The sequence below is a fragment of the Crocodylus porosus genome, unplaced genomic scaffold (genome assembly GCF_001723895.1).
Source record: "Crocodylus porosus isolate Cpor-Errol unplaced genomic scaffold, CroPor_comp1, whole genome shotgun sequence".
Taxonomy (NCBI): Eukaryota; Metazoa; Chordata; order Crocodylia; family Crocodylidae; genus Crocodylus; species Crocodylus porosus.
The window spans coordinates 95512415-95536774 of NW_017728947.1; the positions used below are offsets into that span (position 1 = coordinate 95512415).

General features: G+C 39.6%; 1 protein-coding gene across 1 annotated transcript in view; it reads right to left on the reverse strand.

Annotated features, from left to right (window-relative positions):
• Nucleotides 1-6284: 6284 nt before the first annotated feature.
• Nucleotides 6285-24360, reverse strand: part of SETD3 (SET domain containing 3) — a 76902-nt gene continuing 58826 nt past the window's right edge. Inside the window, exons 9-13 of the mRNA XM_019552490.1 lie at nt 18569-18643; nt 15304-15470; nt 14563-14648; nt 12210-12370; nt 6285-11140 (exon numbers count right to left, since the gene is read on the reverse strand). Of these exons, the coding sequence (XP_019408035.1) occupies nt 10694-11140; nt 12210-12370; nt 14563-14648; nt 15304-15470; nt 18569-18643 (936 nt within the window). The 3' untranslated portion in view covers nt 6285-10693. The remainder of the gene's footprint in view (nt 11141-12209; nt 12371-14562; nt 14649-15303; nt 15471-18568; nt 18644-24360) is intronic.

The following is a 24360-nucleotide window of genomic DNA, read 5'->3' on the forward strand; positions in this document are numbered from 1 at the left end:
ACCTCAGATTGGTGGGTTTTGTCCCTATACAATTCATATTCCTCTATACATTCACTCTAGAAAATGAGTCATCTAACCCAGCAGGGGCCAGCCTTTTGGGCAGACATACTACAATTAACCCCACAACCTCCTCAAGTGCCATTTAATCCCCTTCCCTGCTTGCTGCTCTGCTACTGTGCTTTCTGCTCCCCGTGCCAGCTGCTACTATGCTCCCTGCTTATCCCTGATCTGCCATGTGCCACACAGTCTGCCTGTGCCACTCGTGGCACCCATGCCAGATTGCGCACCCCTCCCCTCCCCACCTCCCAGCCCACTAAGTACTGAGAAAAACTGAGGCACTGTGCCTTCTACCCAGAGCTCTGACAAAGGGATGTAATTTTATCATGAGTTCTCAGCAGTATGAAAGTGGTGAAAGCAACCTGCACTTGAGGGTCCCTGAAGACGTAAAAACTTCAAAAGGAACAAAAGCAAAAACAAAAGCTTTTATTTTAGTGCCTGCTTGGTGCACTTGCTCTTTAACCATTAGTCACAGTCACCTCTGCAGTGTACCAGGCACTTAACATGCATTAGAGATACCCCTTGCTCACAGGAACCTGCAGTTCCCATCTTCCTCCTGAGGCTGCATGTACAGGATAGACCTAGAACAAAGGGAAATTATCCACCCTCCGGCCTCCTCCCCACCTCCCAGCTCGTGTGTTTGGAATGTAAGTCAGAGGACGGAGACCATGCGATCCCCAAATGTGTTCATTGTATTTGGAATACCAGTAATGGATGATTACAGCATGAACAGGTCCCCTATTGATACCTCTAATGGCCAAGGAGTGCTGCTTCTATAGAGCTCTTACAAGGCTGAAAAACACGCACACAAACCAAGGAAACCAATATGGTCCTATGCCTCCTGGTTCTTCTTATTCCTAAGATTTAAAATGACTTTTAATAATTTAAGATGGGATATTACAGTGTCTGACTGACTTATGTTTGTTACTGTGGTCCTGTTATTCCAATTCCAGACTTGGCTGCTCAAAATAACACCTGCAATACCACCACTATGCAGGGAGGAAATTCAAGGAGTTCCCTAAATGAGTAAATGCATCTTTCTGCACCTAAAGTCTCAGAGCTAGGCTCTTGAAATATTGCTGTGTTGTACAATTGGTAAGATAATACAGACTTTGCTTTCACTTGTAAGTATAGTAGCTTTCACAAGAATCAGTTCAGATGGCAGGCCACCGCCTCACTTGTCCTTTTGTTTTTGTGGGCACCTGAGAAGCTAAGGGGTAACTGTAGATACCCTGGCTATGGGGACACAGGATTTATTCTAGTTTACCAGAGATGAACCCAACACATGAAATAACTGAAGCAGAGTAAGTCATGAACATATATTGTAAACTTAATAAATTAAGGGAACGACTAAAAATTGTGGCTGTGTTCCAATTATAAAAATGGTTTTCAAGCTACATGTCCGCAGGCCCAAGTTACAGGACTGAGTCAATTATCTAAGTTTCAGTCCAATATGTGTACCAACCCAATTCAGTCCAGTTAGGCTCCTGCCCACCATCTCCACTGTTCTGCCCCAGCGTTGGACAAAAAATGAACCAAAAGCAATGCAACAAGCACCATCTTTAGATGACTCTACCATGACCTGGCCTACGGGAAGATTTCTGCATACTTATTTATAGAATGCAAACATGTGCCTTTCACATTTTATACAGCCAAATTTATTTATTTTTCTTGGCTTCATTAAGCACAGTTCTTCATTGAAGTGGCCAGAACTACAATGAACTGTTACTCAAATGCTTAGTAGTTACTTCGAATAAACCAAGGCAATGCTGCTGTAGAGTTGCTTTCTGCAGCAGTACCACACCCCACCCCCACCACTTTTTTTAAGTGTCCAGAACTATAGCATCTTTGGTCTGCTTGAACCACAAACCACATTTCTAAAAGCCTTGTATGTGCATTCTTATTTCTCTACTGCAGAGATGTTGAAGGTTGTTCTACAATGCTTTCCCTTCGACCTGTAGTAATCAAAAGAAAGGGTAACGTTGTGACCAAAGCAGAGGGAATTAGGGAAACAGTTCTAGCCCTTGAACCTACCAGCACAATGGTCTCCTGTGTTATATTCTGCCTGCTGAAAGTGGGGATAAAACTTCCTCATCTGAAAAATTCATTATAAAATGTCACTTTAGTAAGCTTTGTGTTTTGAACTTCTCAAAAAAACCCAACCCCATGCTAATAGAGTACTTGTTATATAGTGTGCAACTATGTCAAACAGCACAACCAGATTTCTAAATAGGATTGTTTCAGTGTTTTATTAAAACACACATGGATGTATTAATTAAATATAATCCTGCTAAGACAAACTGCTTGAATATAGCTAGCTCTGTAATATTAGCAAGAAGAAATTGCAGATGAGAAAAAGCATGCATGTGCATGCAAGTACCTGTGTGCATTTTTTGGGTTTTTTAAAAATTTTTAAACCTTTATTATACAAATAATGAGAAGAAACAGTGAAAGTGCACAGATGTGTAGCCATCCCAGGGGCCAAGCATGAGACACTTGAGCTTGGAAAAAATGTCACCAGAAATTGAAACCCTCCTTCCCATTCCTCCCATGGGGTGACACATGCAGGACCAGTTGTCCATCTTCTACCTTGCAGAGGGCCTAGCATGATATAAACTAGTTTGCATTTTGTTACAAAGTAAGTGTGGACATTCAAATGTGACAGGTGCCTGGACCAGAAAGCAGAAGAGCTGGAGGGCATAACTGGAGCTAGCCCCTGCTGGTTTCTGTTTTGCAGTCACCATCTTGGCCTGACACAGCAGAAAATTGGCCAGGCAGATCACACGTGCCTTGGCATAGGATACAGCTCTACAATGTCTCAAAGAAATGCAGGAGAGATACAGAAAGATCTGATTTCTTAAGCTACTAAGTCAGGTAGCTAGCAGGATCATCACTATTCTAACTGAAGTGCCCAAAGTGTCATGTATCAACTCTCCCATGCTGAAAAATGGCAGCAGAGACGCTAACTAAAGCTTGTCGCATAAGCTTTAAAGTACCCCCGCCACCATTTTTCAGCATGGGGACGCTGATGCATGTGATCCTGGAGTCTGCTGGAATTCGGCAATTACCATACGCCAACAGACTCAATTACTAGAGTCTGCTCTGATGCGCTGCAATTACAGTGCATCAGAGCAGCCTGGCTGTATGTGTATAGGCACCCAGAATTGACTATTTTACTTTAGCTGTACTTGAAGTTAGTCTAGCCAGAAACTGCAAATTAGAGTTCTAACAAAATAAGAAAGTTGGTGACTATGACATCTAGTTTTAAGCTAGAAAGTTAGGCATCAAACCTATAAAGCTACCATGGAAGCCTTTATAAAGATTTCTTGAATTGTCTTCTGATATTGGGGGAAGACGTTATGTGAGATGATACAGGATAATAGGACTCCAAGCTATACAATCACTCAGCACTTAAAGGTGTAATGTTTTTATTAACAAGTGAAATTACTGCTTTTGATGCATTTGCAAACGTCTTCACAATGAATGATGTAATTCACAATTAATAATAAGTAGCTCATCTATAGCACTTCTCAGAGGATTTCAGAGAGCATATAGTTCCATTTTAATTTTTAATTCCTTAGCAGTAGTGGTATCATGCACCTCTGTAGGCTAGAAGCTGATGCTACTCTCCAAAGTGAATGAAAGAAGGAAGGATTTACTGTTACTAAACCCTAGGGAAGAGTGAAGTCCACATCAAAATCCCCAGGGACTTCAGCAGAACAATGTTCTGGTCTTTTGTGAATATAAGTAGTTTCCTTATTTCATTCTCCATTTCACTAGTTCTTGCACATGTACTTGAAATGCTGACTGGGCTGAGGGGATGTTGGTTAGAGGGTGTATGGAGAAATCATGTGTATACATGCAGAAAAAGATTTTAAAATAGGCAAATTATATCTTTGAAGCTTGAGAAGCAGATAATTAGAAGCTACTGTCCTTTAACCGGAACATTCGCTGAAGTCGGTTTACACACATTATTGTGCTTTACATTTTTTCATTTCATTTTTCTGTGATCTGTTTTATGCTTTCCTCTTTTACATCAAATACACAGCAGCTCTACTCCTTTTGCTACTGACTGTTCAGTAGCTATCATGACAGCAGAACTACATCTTTGTACTCATTTAATAACTATTTATCATTCTGTACCTGCCCATTTTCAAGAAGGAATAAAGTTAAGTGTTCCAGAAATTGGAAAAAAATTAAACTTGACCTTTATTAAGTGGGTTAATTGTCACAATCTTAGCATGTATGAAATTAATGACCAAAAAGTAGAACTTCAGAGTTTCAAAAGACTAGGTTAATGTCCAAAAGAGTCTAAACTCTGACCTTTTTGACATATGCCAAAAGAAACAGCCACTTTAATAAATTACTACCTATGTGCAATTATAATAAACCATTCTTAGCATCCAAGCACTTGAATTAATTGCTGCAAGGCACTGTGGCTTCCTTGGAAGTATTATTCTTGAGAATCCTTTGCACTGTATGTCAAGTTGTGTGTGTATTTGTTTCAGTTTTAAAGTATGTTATTTATACCTTTGGACTCCACAAGTACATGCATCATTTATTAGCAATGAAATGAGGAATGCTGGGTGAGTAGCCAGCAGCACTAGCATGGTGACTGACAGGGAATAATGTTGGGGAAAGCGAGTTTGACCTAATGATAAACAGGCACTTATCACTGGACTTCATACACCTGGATATCTACAAGACGAACAGGAGAGTGGAGAGACTTCATACCCTTTCTTTATGCAAAGAAGGCCAACAAACAGCTGAATGGCAGCTTTTATAAAAAGGATATTTATAAAAACAAAAAATTGGAGGACGCAGCAGAGATGTAATGAACTGTTACCTTCTAGGTTAACATTTCAATATAGATTGGTCTGGGTTTGTTAGTGATATGGCATCCTCTCACAGATTTTAAAAATCTTTCTGTAAAGCCACAGAAGCATGTCAATAAACTACTGAAATGTTTAATTTATAAACAAAAGCAGATGAATTGAATAGAAAAACAAGGCATAAGAGGGGAGGTATATTGCTACATTTTACCATGTTTTAATGACCAAGTTGTTCTTGTTCTGCACCAGGACAAGCACAGGATTTTGCAAAGATTTATTGGGAAATCCAGGGATAAGAAGTCAATAGGGCAGTGATGAGGGCCATTCACCTAGAACTTGGAAAACTTGAGATCCAAGTCTCGTGTGCCTCATTAATGATCATTAGAGCGGTTCTGCATTATATGAATATTAATTAAAGCAAAGACAAACATTGATGTCCCACATCTCAGGTGAATATCTGACCTATCCATCACTCTGGTTCTGAGATATTTTTAATCCTGGATCTGGAAGCTTTCCTAACAAAAAGTTCACCAAACCTGATACATATCTGTGAAAAGTTTGTTCTGCATAATTGACATGTTTTGATGAAAAGCAGTATGGTTTTAGGTAGTTGCCAGCCACCTAATTTGAACATATCTGTAAAGGAACATTTTAGTGGATAACACCTCCATGACTTTACAATCAATATACGCAAGTGAAAAATACGGCTATTGTATTCTCCATACCAGCTACAAAGTTGTCATGAGCATCATCTCACGCAAGTTTCTTCTTAGTCATGTCCAAAAGAAAAAACCCTAAACAAGCAAACAGGAAAAAAAAATGCCCCCACAAATGTTTTTTTTTGCATTAAGAGCAGAGTACTGAGTTTAGAAGGAAACTCCATTCATTAATCACTGGAAAGCCTCATAACTTATTTAAAATTCCATATCAATTAATACTTCTGTTTTCATAGCATTAAATGGAGAGGCTATTTTAAACATGACTAACTGAATCCAGATTAGTGATCACTCAAATTCAAAAGTTTCCTAGAATCTAGCAACTTAAAGTGATCGCTAAAAACAGTGAAGCTACCCCCAGCTTTTACACCAAACTAGCATTCAACCAGTCACTCATTTTTCTCTCTCTTAAGTGTCTTTGCTTATAGTCCCTAATCCATGATCAACATCAGCACCTTCCCATTAAATGGGGCAGAATGGAACTTTTGGGGTTTTACTGGCTTAAATTGGTCATTGTAAGACCACTAGACACAAATTGGACATCCTTTGGTTTGTGATGGTTCAAGTCCTGTCATCACACACACACCAACTCATTTCCAAGACAGTGCAGATAATCATTTTTCAGATAAGCTTAGTTTGTTCTGTATATGGTCAGGTCATGATTCATACTGTCACGTGATTTAACAATGATTTAATTTGTAAATACACTCTGATCTCTAGATATTACAAAAATAAAAGCAAGTTAGTAACATTGAATAATATGCAACACAAAGGCCATGCTAGTGCCTCTACTGCTGAGAAACAAGCCCAGCCCCTGTGCCAGATTTGCTTCCACTGCATATGCACCCAAGCCCAGCAAATCATCAGCATAAATTGCTTATGTGGTTCCAAGTGTGTGCTCCATCTCCATTCTGAGGTTCTGTCTGAACACAAATGTTTCTGATAGCAAGCAGGCACGTCTCACTTTGTCTTTAAACAGTTGTATCACTGTAAAAGCCAATTCAAAAGCAATGTTTGATTTTGCTGTGCCTTTTTCAGTTTCATAGCTGTCACAAGTTCATCTCTGTTTTAAGGGAGCCCCACAAAAGATTCTAGCTGTGGGGGGGGGGGAATATGAATCTTTATTGCTTTTTTATTCCACAATAAAGTTTTTCTGAGTTTCATTTCTCATCTTGATGCATGAAAATCTTGAACATGGCCTCCAAGGTGCATGAATAATCACTAGCAACGAAGAGATGGCAGCAGCAGACTGTGGAGACACCTATGAATCTATACTCTCTCAGTGTTGTAATCGTGAAAGCAAACTGTTCATAGCATAGCACATGTAATAATATAGCATATTAGAAATCTTGCACATTACAAGATCAATCACTAAAGCCCTCTCTAGACATATTTGAAATCTCCATTCAGGTAACACCAGCTAAATCTGCCAAGAAACTGGGGCCGGGTTTGGAATGTTACTATTTCAGAAGTATTTTGTTGGACGTCTTTTTATTTTTAACATTTTTATTTGGCACAGGTAATCTATGAGAAAAAATGGGATGACTGGATACTGAAAATTTGGTGAACTTCCCATTTTTCTCCAGAAAAAAAAAAGCAGTTTATACTGTAATAAAATGTAATGCATCAGATTGAACCAAATCTTTTACATTTGGATTACAATTGAGATGTTTAGGAAATGTTAATTGTTTCAGAATTCTGCCACCTCCCAGGCAAGCTGTACAACTAGCAAAAGCAGAAGAATGTTCTTTTTAATACACAAATCAGAAGATCTAAAGTATCACATGCAACAAACGTACTGTGTCTTAACGCACTTCACAGTACAACATGCAGTGTCTCTTTGAAGTTCTTTCTATTGTCTGGTTGAGGGCCAATTTTAAAATGTCTAGAGAGAAATACCTAATTTTAGGCTAGTTCCTAAAAGTAAACTTGCATTCTTAGGGTTATGGGTACACAACTTGTCACAAGGTAAGCTAAAGTGTGAATTTACAGTGCCTCAGTTATTCCACAGTAACTGCCCCTGTGCATGCTTTCACTGTGCTGTGTCAGGTAATTTGACCTCAATGAAAGTGGAGTGAGTTACCTCACAATTTCCCGCTAGGAAAGAACACCCATGCAGGAGAAGCTGATGGGCTGTAAATTCACACCTCATGGTAACTTGAACAAATGCCCTTACCTTACACTGGCCCAAGGAGTCCCAAACTGTGTTATGCATGTGTGGCATGCGTACTTGATGTTCTATCCATTCATTTTGCAATCATTTTTAAAAAGGTGGTATGAGAACCAATAAAATTCAGAAGCTGCTGCTCTACCTTATAATTTTAGCTCTTAAAGTCTCATCAGTTCTGCTATAAGGACATGGTTATGCTGTACAAAGCCAAAAAGCACGGGTTGTTAGGGAAACGACCCATCAGTAGCTAGGTTACACGCAGAATTCAAACATTTTGTTTATTATTTTATTTTATTTTGTTTTTGGAGAACAGTCCGAGAAATCTTACTGCTTCCTACTAACTAAATAGAAGAAGCAACATTTGGCATTTAGCCTGGGAATAGTGTGAACAGCCTCTTACCCAAACATTAAGAAGAAAGTTAACTTTAAAATGCTTTGATAGGTCTGTTTTCATGACAGATGGCAATGAGGGCTTGTCAGTGCCAATTTTATCATTCCCCTTTCCCCGATTTTCAAAGGCTTAAGGAAGTTTTCAATTAGCATTTCTAAAGGAATCAATTAATTTTGCTGACTAGGAATGTAAACTGCAAGATTAGACTACTCTGCACTTTTATTGTACTCAGCATGGCGTTTTCCTTCTCTAGGTAACACCAATATGCACCAGAAATAGGAGTTTGAAATCATACGGTATATCAGTGCTTTCTTCTGCTTATTACGATTACTTGGCGTTTATGGTGTGCCCTCTATTTAGTATTGTACTGAGCACCAGCTATAGTTCTTTTCTCCTCCTTTAACACAAACACCATGTCAATGCCAAATGCTGGATTTTGTTTGTATAATACACTTACCACTAAAGACATTGTAGAACTAAGTTTATTCAAGAAAACCCACACGATCTATCCTGTGGTTACCAGAGTTTGCTAAGCCATAGATAACAGCAAACATTGAAACAGAATACAGTGTATCAAACCAAATCATTTAAATTTTGGATTACAGTTATAATGCTCAGGTAACACAAGTTGTTGTTGGGTGTTATCATCTCACTTTCTTTGATATATGTGCAATGCAACTGGCAGAAGCAGAAGTGGATGAATACTGTTTCTAATAAAAATAACCTGAAGAGTGGTGACTTACATGACATTTAAACTGTCAGAATGAAAATACATACTATTCTACCTACAGGCAGCATATAGTTACAAAAATATTGGTCCAGCCTCTAGTTAATGGGAAAACAATATCCCCATGTGTAATGGCCAAACACCATTCTCAGTGAAATATTTAGAAAAAGCTATTTAACTTTTTTTTTATTCGTAGTTGAACACCGAAGTTGCTATGGCAATATGGAAGTCACTACTTGTCATGTGTATTGCACCAAAGATTTATGCAAAAGCACATTTTTCCAAGTTGTAAAAGAAGCAAAACTCTAATAAATAAAAGACAATAAATATGTCCACTGGCATTTTACTGCCACTAGTCCTAGATGAGTAAGTTGCTATATTTAAGTTTAAACAGTTATCCATACTTTGCCCAGTCTTTCCATTCCTTAGAACTTTTAAAGATAGTTTTGTTAAGTGGGAAAGTTCTTAAAAACTGAGCAAAAGAATTAAGCTGTATATTAAAATAGGCCATTTCAAAGCCAAGCCTTGAAACTACCATCATTTTGGTATTGCACTATAATGCTGGAATAATTTTTACACAGAATTTACTATATGGAGGAGAGGGACAACCAACACTGCTGGATAACAGACTTGATTGGCACTGTATTGGTAAGCCAAGATATGTGCCTCAGACTGCTACACAATATAAGTGGGAACACATGCAGCAAACTTGGTTTTAGTCTGCCCCAAACCAAAAAAAACAGTATTGCTCACTCTTCTTCCTTTAGGTAAACAGTAGCAAATATATTTCAACCAAAAGATGAAGTTTTAAAATAAGATAAGCTAACTGCTGTCACATTCAGCATTGTATCCAACTACATAAAATGAAAGAATAGCAGACAGGAATATTAAATCATATTTTACCTTTAATAATGGTTCAGTCAAAAAAATTAGCTTTGAAAATCTCCAGCTAACTGTGAAAACCGGAAGAAGCTGAGACCTGACCCTACTGAACAACACAGATTAAAACTGTGGTTTGGCCTAGCTGCTTTCAACTTCTCCATTTCCACCTCCATTGTTGTAAATAAAAAGGTATCACTTTAAAAGAAAAAAAAGTCAGCCTTTAAAATTAGGTGGATGTTGTACTGTAGTAGCCTAACTTTGATTTAAGGAAGAAAGATGAAATGTTCTTAATATAGTAAAAACAAAACATAAAAAAGGAAATGGAAATCCTTAGAAATCACTGTGTGTGTGTGTTTAGGATTCTCATCAACATTTAAAACTACTGAAAATAAGGTTGCCACCTTACCTTTTTTTGGACTAGTGCACCTGATTTTAAACAGGTTTTCTTCCAGTCTCCTAAGTTTCTGATCCTCTTATCCAGTTTTCTGCTGTACTGCTCTCCCACCTTCAAGCTGAATACCGAGTCAGTCCTGCCTTCTGCTTTTCTTGGCAGGAGGCAGAGCAAGCTTTTAATTTCGGTAGTCAGAGTGACAGAACAACAAAAGCACAGCAGATAGAAGAGCTTAATTCTTCCCCAGGAAGAAAATACATTTGTTCCACAAAGGGCTGCAAAATCTTCCAAAGGCACCTCTTTCCCCAGGTTTTTTTCCTGAAAGCAAGATGGCAATCTTAATTGAAAAAGGATGCTAAATTTTTTAAATAACTTAAAAAAAATCATTTTTTCTTATATAAAGCAGCAAAAACATTTTTCCTCTGCAGAAAGAGAAATGTTAACAAAGAAACACACCAATGTAAATGCACTGTTCATAAACTTCGGCTAATTTTAATTTCACAATAAAGTCAAACTTTATATTTTCTCTATTCTTTAACCTCATCAGTGCTGTCTGAAGAAGATTCTTTGGCATCTTCAGTCTCTCTGTTACTTTCTTCTTGATTTAGATTTTCATTTTCTGATTTGGTCCCATTAAGTAGAGAGTTTTCACCATTTACAAACCCATTCTCTGTGACTTCTGCATCAATGGCTTCGCCAATCTTTAAGTTCCCTTGCTCCTCTGCTTCTTCCTCTAGGTTTCTCAAGACAATTGGGAGTCTAGAGTCAGCCACAGTGTTCTCTAGCAAGGCTATATTGCTCTCTTCATATTTTGGAAGGGGGTTTCCATCTGCCATTTGTTTGTTATAGTACTCTCTGTTGGCAGCTGCACTCTTTACTGCTTTCTCCAAAATCTCTTTTTCACCCAAGCGCAATTTGATAGCCATTGTCGCATGAGGAGTAAGGTCATGGGTCTCCAGGAAGGACTTGTCATCCTTGAGAAAAGAAAAAAAAACACGTGTTACCAAAATAAACAATACAACTTATGGGTCTTTGGCCCTTGGAACATGTTACCAGTTAATCACATCTGAAGTTGTTACTTATCACACCACTAATTTCATTAACCTGTGGCTAAAACAAGGAATAAGCAACAAAAGTTGCAGAAAAAATGTGTAATGATTTTGTGGCTGGTTTTGAGCAAACTATTAACTACTTGACAGACCAGGCTGCGGCTCCCAACTGCAGTGGAAGCCTCATCAGCTGATGGGGCTCCCAGCCATAGGAGCGCACCAGGAGATTCTAAGTTACCTCTGCACCAGTGATAAAGTGCAATGGGATGTGATGCTGGATCCCAGAGTCGGGCCTCCTGCCATGCACAAGTGGCATGGCAAGAAGAGTGATTGTGGGGATCCCACATGAGATCTCATCAGGTCTTCACTTCCATGTCAACCAGGAGCCTTTAATTACATAAGGCAAGGCCTCCAAACTTGCAGGCTTATCTATAGGGGCAAGTTTTGTGCCTCTATGTAGCCCCAATTAAGTCCATTAAAGAGAAGAGGTACTTTGCACTGATAAGCCTGCAGAATCATAGCATGTCAGTAGTTTTAAATATGATGAACAAACATGAATAAGAAATGGTATGTTTTCTTTACAGATTAGACCAGGGAAACTCACAAACATGAAGTTGAAACTGATCACATATAGGAGAGAAAAAACAAAGGCTACTTAGTTCTTTGCAGTGGTGCAAGTAGGATGGGACAACAGGATCAGGCACCCCAAGTAGTGATGGCAGTGGGTAGGGAAAACGCCGTGCCCCCCACAACTTTTCCTGTAATCACAGTGGCAGAGGCAACTGGAAGTCATTGCTGCCCAGGCAGCCCAGCCACATTCTTATGCTAATGCAGGGAAGGTTTATATGTAAAAGCACAGGTAATATAAACAGTTATAACAACTTGAAGATGAAGAGATGCTGTTCAGGGGGGAGAAAGGGACTGTGTTTTGCTAGGATCACTATGCAACAAACTTGAGATTACATAAAATGACAAGTTGTTTTGCTCCCTTTACCTCCACAGTAGTTTTGTAGGTTTTCAAAAGAAGGGATGCTCTAGCTTCAAGGAATGTCCAAAGTTTAACCTCATTGTCCCAGCTAACTGGAAATTCAGAGTTGCCCAGGGTGAAGATTTTGTCAATTGCATGTTCTCCTATCAAGTGCTCTTTCAGCTCTTCTGCAGTAAATATAAAAAACAAACTGTTAAAAAAATAATCTCATCATTTACTTCGGCAGTTTAAAAGTCACCGAAAGTTTATTTACAAAAATATGATCTGATATTATGAAGAGAAAAATCTCTTCCCTTAATAGAAGTTATCTAATGATCTGCCTATTTTTGGTACTACTCTCAAAGTGGCATCTGGAAGTCTGGAGGTTAACAGCAAAATGAACCTTCAACTTTATTCTGACATAAGGTACTGAATATTTTGGCCAAACATACATATCGTAACTCTTACTTCACAGATTATCACAGATGTATTGTCCTACATAATAGTTTATGACAAGCAAAATAGAGTATTTCAGGAAAGAGTTGTGTGTATTTGTAGACAATAGAAGAAATATTTGCTGGGAAAGAATGTATAAATACTAGTACAGTTATTTTTCCTATTGTCAAAGGGAATTTCTTTTAGTTGAACAAACTGACAGCTGTTGGTCAAAAAGTGCTTCCAATATGTTAGAAGACATCATGTGGCTTATGACAGCACTGCATACATTCTTTAAATCTTATTCCTTTTAATCATCAAAATTCTCTCCTGAAGAAAAGTTTATCACAAACTTCAAGTAAACATCTGACAGAAGTTGGTAAGAAAATGCTAACCCAACAGAATTGAGTGACATTTCCATTCGCTGATGAAAGGGTCACTGGGAACAGGACTTCATTAGTGAATCAACCACTTGCATGTAATACTGTTCCTCAGTGAAAAGCTTGAGTACAGACAATTACCAGTTTTCATACTGGGATGCATCAATTCATTTTATAGCAATAAACATACCATAAGTATGTTTCCTCCAAGAAAATGCATGCCCATCTGGGACTCAGAGAAAGTAGCCAGCTTGTTACATAATTATGACATCCTGCCTTTAAAAGGGAATCAAAGCTTGGGACCAGGACAAACACAAATACCCAGTTATCCTGGTACATAAAGCCAGACATATCAAAACAAGTTGAAGTCCAAAGCATATCATGCACAACACTTATTCTGGGTTCCCCAACTACCTGAAAAACTCCATCATATATATAAGCCATGAGAACAACTGTGGCATGGATTTGTATCTACAGTTAAGAACTCTAGGTTAAAACAGACAGACTGTTTAACTCTACAAAGACTAGCATTTTGATAAATCAAATTTTGCAATCTACTCCCAAACTTCTCCAAAAGTAATAAATCCATTATATGAATATGTGACAAATGAACTCCAGGCTCTACCTAACTGTGAAGATGGTAAATATTTACTTAGTGAGAAATAAGTAATTCAACAATTCTGTAACTCATATTATGGAAAACAGGACAAAGCTAAATGCTACAATTACTACTGACTTTCACAGGAGAGGCTCTTGTCTTGAAGGTAGGAATGGCAGAAAGTGAACTGATGGAGAAGTTGACAATGCTACAGAAGTCCTTTAAATCATCCTCACCTTAATAATACCAAGGTTTCTTTTATAAAGTTCTATAAAATCAGTTATAAATGAATACATATTTGAAAGTTGGACCCTTACACTGTATTATTTCACAAACTAAGCTTATCATAGATTATGAACTACAAAAAATGCAGTTTTAAATGTTCAAGCTGTTCAACTCTAAGATATCTCTTCTGGATTTTCTGTTACATGTTTTGGAATTTTCTAGTCCCATGACCAGATCTGGTGGTAAAAGCTGAAATACTGTCATATTAAGTGTGAGCAAGCTTCCAAGTCTTGGTGTGCCATTTTTAAACCTTAAGAAAAAATGATCAGACCACAGAGCAAGTTAATTTTTTGCAATCACAGGGGGATAAAAAAAAAAAAGCAGTGATGTACATATATAGCATCATTCAAAGTGAAGGATTTTACATCATCTGAAGCTTTGTACAGAAGGTCACAACAATTTCTAGAAGCATCAGTACAGTCCCTATGCCAAATGACAATGTCGATTGATACAATTTTATGTATTTAAAGGCATTGCAGTCTTAAAAGTCCCAGTTGTCTAAAGTCTAAACTTATGTTTCATGAGAAGCCAGGAGATCCAGGTTCTCTGATATATTCTCACACACAAAGAGATCCATTCTCAATCTTTCACTTTAAAAAACTTATTTTCAGTTTGTTTCATACATCTGTCACCTTTCCATTTAAAACGCACATATAAACATAAATTGTTGTAAATTATTTACCTTCACTCATACAAAACACTCGAAGGAAAGCCAAAAGCTGGGCAGAAATAGGAGGCTCAGTAGCGTGCAAGGCAAAAACGCTTGAACTAAAAAAAGACCAAACTCATGTTAAACTGTGGTAACTTCATTATTCTAACATGAAAATACAATGTTTAATAAATTCAGTGTTCCTCAGGAACATGTTGAAATAACAAGGTCAAACCAATTTTAAGGAGAAACTGAAGAACAACTTCTCTGACCTGTCTTAAGAGATAAACAATTTTTTTTTTAAACTGCTTGTTCTTTGGGGGAAAACTCAGAATTACTTTTGGTATGGTTTTCATAATAAATTCATGAAAAAGTAACATTATACAAATCTTCCCCATCATACTGCAGCCTGAACTGAAAGGACTTTCTTCTGAAGACATATTTGTTACTTATACAGATCACAAGCTGTACTTTGTAATGTATGTGCAAGGGATAGGAATGAAAGAAAAAACCCCCCACAAATAGGTTCAAATTAAACCATTGGCTGATTCTGTTCAAGTTTGTATTAAAACCAAAAGTGTTCCCTTCCTGTATACTCCAGATTACACAATGCTACAGCTGAGAAAAATTCATTAAAACTTCATTATGACATTAATTTGCTATATAAACTGAAGGCCTAAGCAAACTATTACAAAACATATTTAATAATGCTTAACTGGACTTCATACACTTTGAAATATTCAAATATCAAACCCAGTTCATTGTTTTACTTACGTTGGGATGCCGGCACGAGCTAAAACCTCAGCCTTCATAGCATACAGCCTGTCACTTTTACTCACTCCAAGCTTTATTTTCACTCTGTCATGTGAATTATTATCAAAGAAAAAACCACTGTGGATCACAAACTCTGCATTTGACCGAGTGCCGTAAAAAATGTAAATCTAGAAGGATGAAAAGAGCAGTGAAGAGAGAAAAAAAGCTAAAGATAAACTCAAAGAACTGATATAAGTTGAAAGTTATTTCCTGGAAAAGTTATTTTATTGTAATAACACGATGTTTACGAGGCTACAGAACTGAAATGCATATTTGTTTTCATTTGTTTATTCAAAATGCTGGCAATGTTGTTATATGACTTCAAAGTAAGAGGTGTCCAGTAGTTGATGTGGATTTCTATAGAGAATGGAAACTCCCCATTACAAAGGGAGGCAACTGCTATTTAAATATACTGACACATCTCATTTTTTTGTGAATGTTTTATATTACCCTTGGTCTCCCAACACTCTCTAAATCAATTTTGTTCCATTAAGAACATGTTCAGTAATATATGTTATTTTTAAAAATATATGTGAATTAATATACTCTGCAGTAAGACTCTGAAGTAAATGCTTAAAAATAATTAAAGAAAAAAAATGTTATAGTTTTAAGTTGAGTTTTTACCTGACAATGGCTATATAAAATTCTCAGTAGAGCAAGGCACTATATTATCTGTTGCAGTCGGTAATCACCAAGGCATTTATCCTTTCTTTTGATAATGGAATTGTAAACCGAAACAAGTCTTTTATTTCTTATAAAATACCTAGAAGAACACTACCTAAGTATGAAAGTTCTAGATATGTCTATACTTTCTTTTAGAGGTAGACTCAAGATCCATTAAGAATCCAAACTGTCATTAGACATGAATGTAAACTTCAGATCGAAATAGTAATTTCCACCTATCCCAGTTTACAAGGTGAGAGTTCAATGTTGTTCTTCTCCAAGCCAAGCAAAACTAATCATATGATCACAGAAAAGTAAGGCTACAGGGGCCATAAGGTCATGTAGTCCTACCCCCTGCTCAAGGCAGGACCCCCCCAGCTAAACCATCCCAAGTTAAGTGTCTGTCTAATTGGCTTCTTGGAAATTTTCAGGGATGGAGATCCTAAAACTTCTTTAGGTAGCCTGTTCCAATGCTTAACCAATTAATGATGCAATTTTTTTTTTCTGTTAAGTTTTACATCAGTGATTCTCACCCCTTGTTAAACTCAGAGCACTCAGAAAATGCCAGCTCTTAGCTTTCATTTGTTTGTTGACTACAGAAAATAAAGGAGCAGTTCTATAGCAAAGAAACATCACACGAAGTCAAAAAGGACCAGAACAGAATGTTTCTGATGCTATAGATTCCTTTTTTAAAATCTCTGAATTTCTCCTGTGAAACAGTACTAATGTTGTGTCGCATCCTTCAGCACTTAAAAGGATGGCGTGGCACCTCCAGGTGCTGCAACACCTGGTTGAGAATCAGTATTTTATATGTCTCCCTACCCTAGGCTGTAAATGGTTAGTAGTTTAATGCACCTAATCCATAAAATATTATAGATAATCCCACGTGCATGGATTGCCCATGTACATTGGAGAGATTACTGTAAGTATATAAACATGCTAACAAAACTCTGCACACTGCCCTCCAAAGTGCTTGGGGAACTTCTAATATTAAATGGCAATATTTAAATACTTGTGATAGCTGAAAATACTGCAAAAGGAAAAGAACCCTGAACTCAGAACACACCAGTGTAGAAGTCTGTTAGATCAACTCCAATGTACACTCGATGTCAGATGAAACTTCTGTATAATTCATGAGTAAACAGAAGTCAGCAATCTTACAGCCACAAACAGAAGTGAAGCTCCCCAGTCCAACTCACACCACTTCACAGAAAGAGCCATGAGGTTAGACCAATCCTTCTGACCCAACAGTTGTTAGCTGTTGGGTCCAGAAGGCGTGTGACCAAGCTCCACTTTAGAGTTGATCTAGGGAGAGAGGCTGCGTCTCTTCAGCCTCTTCCCCCAGCTCCATTCTCCGACTCCCAGGCTCTGGTGCTCTCTCAGGATAGGAGGGGAAGAAGGCAAGGGAGAGAGGTCCCTTCCGGGGTTTCCGCAGCCTACGCTGGAGTGGGGTGGGTAGGTGGATAGACTGGAGCCCTCCCCTCCTGGGGGGGGCGGGGGGCGGGCGCTTCAATCCACCTGCCCCACCCTCCAGCACCGGCTAGGCAACCCCCAGAATGAGCTTCTTCTATTTCTACTTCTTCAAGACTTATTTTCAACAATAAGTACATTTCCTATGCTTTGGATTCACTGTTTTTCAGTCTGAATGGGTGGACCAATTAGTCCAAGGCCAGGGAAATTACTTTCAGGTATATTTCTTTTTTTTAAGCCCTTGGGATGAACATGGTACAGGTCAAATAATCACTGGGAAGGAAAATGGCCTCTGTCACCTATGTTGGTTGGTAACACTACCCCTTATTTGGCAATTGGATAACTCTTAAGCCAGTGGGCCAACCTTTACAGCATGCATGTCACAAATTAAGCCCTGTACCCTCCCTGAACACACACTGATCCACTTCTGCCATCTAATCAGATGCTCTGCTCTGTCTTCTCCCCTTGGCTCCCAGACTGTTTTGCTGCTCTGCTTTCTGCTCCCTGCCCTATCTACTACAGCCAGTTGTCTGCCCCCTTCCTTGATCTACCATGTACCACACAGAGATGCTGTCTGTGCCACTTGTGACACGTGTGCTGTAGGCTGGTCACCTCCATTAGGCTAACACATACCAGTTAAACAATAAAGAAATGTACGGCGACCTGCTGCTGGTTATGAAAACTGAGGAACTGAGGTATTGTCCTTTAATAATTTCATTTTGAAATGTCTCAACTGGTATCTAATATTTGTATACACCTCCCAGTGATTAAATGTTTGGACCAGCCCATAAGTCTTAAGGAGGATATCTTTACAGATGCAAAAAAGGATATATTTTATTCTAATTTAATTTTTTTAGTTTTACTAGAACTTGGTCAAAAATTAACCAAGTACAACAAAATCTCTGCTATGCAAGACCTCACCTTTGATATTAAATCTTTACATACATTAACTGTACCTGAAAAATACAAAGGCTTTAATTGCAGGTAATTACAACGTGTTCAGTTATCTTGTGCCCTCATCTTCAGGGGCAACGATGCAATGTTGCACAATACTTCACCCAAAAACCAAGGTGTAGATAACTGTTCATATTACCTGCTCTCCAGCTTTAAAATCCTGAAGTGCTACACATTCACATCGGTCATCTTCTAAATTGTAGCCAGTAGTGATCTATCCAAAGAAAAAAAAAAAAAAAGACATATCTTTAGCATCTTGCATTTGTTTTTTCCCTGTTTTGATAAAACTACCTTTTATTAAAGTGGAATTTAAACAGAAGAAACTGCACATGAACATATTTTCCTTTACCTGACATAGCATAGATGATATTAAATGTTTATGAATTCTAAAACAATAATTTCTTAGTTAGGAACATTAAAATCTCTGCATCAGAGAAATTTAAGAAAGCAAAGGGAAAGCTCTGAGGAAAGTACCCTCCATAGACCAACACTCACTGGTCCTGAGCTAAATCCAGCAGCTTATTATAAAGTTCTTGAATGTTAAGACACTACTGTGAGGTACGCTAGAGACCTACAGTGAGTATGCTATTTTGTCTCATATCCTTCAAATATCAGTGCATTTTTTCTCTCTCTCTCAATGAAAAAGGAGCAACTATGACTCTTTAGGGGATACCATCTTCAGAGAACTCCAATTTACTTGCAAATAATTCCCTTTATCTGAAGTTAAGTAATTAATCTTAGAAATTGAAGGGATTTTTTCTGTAAAAGCATACAGCAGAGGAGGGAAAAAGTACTCCTTATTGTCTTTGGAATAAAATCCCTTTCAAAAAGAAAAAAAAAAAAGAAAGTCACAAAACTAAATGTGCTCACTAGCAAGTAAAGTCATCCTAAAACTTTTAAACAAAAATTATTTTGTTATAGTTACACACTTGAATAATCCCACACAACAAAGAACCCATACTAATCGTAAGAACTAAAGGGGTCTGGACAGAAAAAAAGTATGCAATAATTGGGCAATCAAGGAGCAACTTCTCTAAGTTTTCTGAATTCAATTTTTACACAGGTACACTGTAGTAAAATAGTCCATTGACCAGAAGGACAAACTGCAGAGCCACAAATTCTCTTAAAGGGTCTTGGTACAGTTGGCACTTTGAGCTGTTCAAATGTAGATCAGTGCTCATTTGGAGCAGTCACACTGTAAGGCAGTGATTTCCAACCTTTTTCACTTGTGGACCCCTAAAACATTTCAAATAGAGGTGAGGACCCCTTTGAATTGTAAGTGTGGGTATTCACACACTTTTGACTGATCACAGTCATCTTTCATGGACACTTCAAGGAAGTCTGTAAAACCCCTAGGGGTCTGCGAACCACAGGTTGAAAACCACTGCCTCAGGCTAAAAACCTTCTCTGATTGTCCCCCACCTGCACAGGTGTGACTTGCCATTACAGGGCTGGGCAAGTAGGGCCCTGAGGAGGAGTGAGAGTTGTCACTACAGGACAAGTGTGCCAGGACAGGCTTGTCCCTGCTCTTGGTGGGTGGGTGCAAAATAGGAGGGGAAGAGGGGCAGGAACGTGAAACTGGGAGGTGGCGAGTTAATGAGATAGGGGTGGATAAATGAACTGGGAAGTAAAAAGAAAACAGACATAGGGGAAGGGTGGTGAAATGAAGCATAAGATAAAAATATACAGCATTAATCTCATAAATCTGGATCTCAAAAAATGAATTCTCGAAAATCCGGCACATTTTAAGCTTTTCTCTCTGCTCCCCGGAAGCTTGCACATGGCGGCTGCCGCTGTTATCCACCACCCCGCTCCATGTACGGCCCACTGCTCTGGGACTGACCACTGCTACTTCCCCTCTCCCCCTGCCACCGCTCCATTTTCAAAAAACGGAATTTTCACATTTCCGGCAGGTGCTCAGTCCCGAGCATGCTGGATTTATGAGCTTATACTGTATATAAAAAAAAATAATTTAAAAAGAAATAAGAAGTTAATTTAAAAAGGTCTCATGTTTTAACAAAGTCAGATCTGTCATTTTGGTGTGGGGAAGTGCTGGTTATGCTTCCCAGGGTGGATGGGAGGTGGGAGCAGTGAGGGAAGGTGCTTTTAGGGGAGCTACTGTGTAGCAAGAAACCCTTTTGTCTGCCCCAATGTGAAGCTCCTTCATATGGCCAAAGCTCCTCTTAGTATTTGCCCCCTTTTGGGGATGCTTTCTCTTTTCTACCTTTTCTTCCTTCCTCTCTCTTTTTCTTTTATTATACTACTATTATTTTTATATAAGGTGTAGGGAAAACAGAGCTTGTAGATGCTTTTACAAATGTACTTTAAGTTCAAAAGTAAGTTGTACCATGTAGCAAAGTTAACAAGAGCAGGAATCTCTGTATGGAGCAGGTCCCTGAATGAATCATGACTGATTGTGTAACACAGTAGCTAGTCTGGATAAGTATGTTAATGAGCAGCAATTAACACCTATGAAATCAGAGACCAAGGAGAGGAAAGAATCAATAAAGAGCCAGGAAACTTCATCGTTAAAGGTACGGAACCCCCGTTTGAACTAATCAATGCTGGAAACAGACCCTTGGGGCTGAAATACCCCCTGATCAACCACTTCCAGAGCTCTATTCGTCATGACAGTGAATCAATCAAAATTCATCAACAGACTCCTGAGACTGCACATACCTGTGGACCTGACCCCTGCAGCTGACAGCTGCCATCCAGCAGCTACCAAGAGGGACGTCCCTTAAGGACAACAGCCCCTGGATTGGGTAAGCCTGAGAACTGGGGAGTCAAAGTCTGCCAGAGAGGTATAAAAGGCAGCAAAGGATGACCCCAAAGGGCGCCCTCTTTCACCTGACCCACCCTGCCTGTCCAGCCAGAAGGACCAGCTGGTGACCCCCTTCTGAAGCAATATCACACTGAAAGAAGCCTCAACTAGCCATTGACAGTAGACTCCAGTGCTTGGGGATACGTGTATCTTGACACCAGCGCTTAATGCTCAGAGCTAGCTTGTGTGTGTGTGTGCGTGCGTGCGTGTACGTACATATACGTGTACTTGTACATGAATGTGTGCGTGTTTGAGGGGATCAGCACCAAGGTTTATGGTCTGACTTTTGCATCCGTCCAATAAACTAGAATTTTATGATGATCCTGTGACCTGGTGCTTTGTAGCCAATAACTGCCCCTGCCTTGGAAAGGAAGCCCCAGGTCATTGGGAACCAATCCAGTTCCCTACCTTGTTCCCCCCAAATCCCACTCCTGGACCCACCCATGACCTGCAACCTGGTTAGCTGGCATGTGCTCTGTTGCATCTCTGGGGTGGGAAGGTACACCCCCGGGAGAAGAAGGGAGAGTTGGCTTGGTGCCAGAACTGTCCCCTGGGCAGTAGAGTTCAGGGGGTAGAAAGTTTGTCCACACAAAAACAGAAGGTAGGGAAAGGGACACTGCATCCTGGGATGCAGGAGGACTACAACTTGGGTGGGAGTGACCACACATTAACAGAACACAAGGTGGGCAACATAGATCCAAGATGAACATGCCCAGGAGTGGCATAACTTTAAGGCACCTAAAGCAAGCTTAAAACTAGTTTCAGGTGTTGTGTGGACAATCCAGGGGTTAAAAGCTCCCAGTGGCTCCCAAAATGAATGCGCAACAAGGCTCTCACACCGACCACTGCAAGAACTTTGTTTTCTGCTACAGAGATTAGGTCTGAACACTATATCGTGACTGCCATCTGCCATCTTGGATTTGCTTTGTCTGAGGAGAGAACCCTTTGGGCTACTTCGAAAGCTTAGGTGGTGGCTTTACTTTGCTCACATATTTAAATATGCATCTGTAAGCCAAAACTATTCTTCCAAAATTTCAAGAAATTCTTCTCAGACAGAAGAAATCCAGAATGGCAGCCATGAGCTAGAGCAATAGGAGTTCACTTTACACTTATGAAATGGCACTGTTTAAGACCTTAGTCAATATGTGATCTTTGAAGACCCACAGGGCCCATTATGATCATCCACTCTGAATTCCTACTTAACACAGACTGCAGCATTTTACCCAGAGATTCTACTATACCACCCTGGATTGGTATTAAAGTTGAGGAAGATATAAAGCCTCCAAGTTCTAAATGACCCCCACACTTTACCCACTCCCCTGTAACCTGTTCCTATGGCTGTTTATCCCAATTTCAGTGATCGCACTTGAAAAAAAAAAATGCACCTTCCAACCACAGAAAGGAATTTCTGGTAACTTCTTAAAAGCTTGAGATGTTTTACAATTTCTTTAGTTACTGCATAGGCACAAGAAATGTTTTCAAACTCTGAAAAACCCTTAGGGCACATCCATACATGCAGGCACATGCGCTTGCAGCAGCTCATATAGGAGCGACGCAAATTTGAGCAGGGGATTTTTGCCTCAGCGCACGTGCCAGGACATGCACTTTGGTATGGAGCAAGTTGTGCCACTTGGGGCAAAATAACCCTGCCCAGCTCCTTCTGGATTTTCAGCCAGGGGGAGCTAGAGCCTGGGGCCAGCACCTGTACTGGCCCCAGCAGTATAAAAAAAAGCTGCTTTGGCAAGCAGCTCAGGGCTACTCGCTCTCAGGATCTTCTGGGACCCAGCCAATTTGGTATCTAGGGACACTACCCCTTGTGCCAGCTGGGCTGCAGAAGCAGCATCCCAAATTCACTCTTTAAAATACCCCAAAATCCATGTTCTTCCACAATTAGAACAAAAAGACACTATATACATAACTGGGGCAGCAGAAGCACCATAGAGATGCTCTGGCCAGAAATCAGTGTCCCTCTGGAAGACCAGCTTCCCAGTTACCTCAGGGCATTGTCCAGGACCATGCCCTGCCCCACTTTTCCCCTCCAGGGTATTTTTGGATACCTGGGCATTCAGGTATCAAATTTTGAGCACGTGCTGCAAATATGCAGCACATGGAACATTTTTCAATTTGCCTCCTGCGCCATTTCAAACTGGTTTGGGATGCTGCAAGAGGCACATGAGCAGTGGCATACTGATTGGGGTGGGGGGGAAGAAATTGAGGGTAGTGGCTGGAGAAGCCAAGGTGCCTCCCGCATTTTGTGTCTGGCCCACCCACCATGTTGTGGGCTTCTTTTGCTGTTCTGGCTGGAAATTCCAGGTACCGCCCCTCCCCCCCGCAGCTGGTGTGCTGCAGTGCTAATTGACCCACAGAAGTGCCATGGGGTGGGAGCTGGGGCCCTGCACAAGCTGATTTGCCTTGGGACCCACATCCTGCTCAGATCGTCCTGGGAGGAGGGGATCACGTGAATGCAGGCACTAGCCCCCAGGCACTGGATACCCATGGGACGCCACTACATGTGTGCACTTGTCTGGATGTGCCCTTATAATCTCCTATAAGACTACTGCAAGGCAAAAATTTGAAACATTAGAGGGAATACCTAGATTCTGGCAGAAGGAGTCTGTCTTGGGGGAAGCTGTAATGTGTTTCCCCAAACTGCCAATCTTTAAAAATAGTTTTTCCAAGTGGAACATTCTGCAAAGTCCAATATAGCGCTAGACTAATTTACATGAAGGAAAGAATCAGACAAAACAAGAACTAAGCTGCTTCCTTCTCCAGAAGATAGATAAGTTGGCTCTTTCATGTTTTACTGCTGAAGCAAACCAGTTAGTGAATTTTAATTTTTGTGCAGAACACCCAAGTAGTGACCAAGTAACCAAATTGCTTGGTTAGGGATACAGATGGTCTCATTCCAACAGGCAAAACTAAGCTTATTCATTCAAAGCTCTGGCAGTACCAGTAATCAACCTCTGACTGTCAAAATACAATCCCACTAAAGAATAACAATGAGAAATGCATGAAGACAACCATTTTGACATAGTTCTTAGATGCAGGCTGATCTAATTAGTAGTGTCAGAAGCACGAAAAAGCTGGATGGACCTAACTCCAAAAAA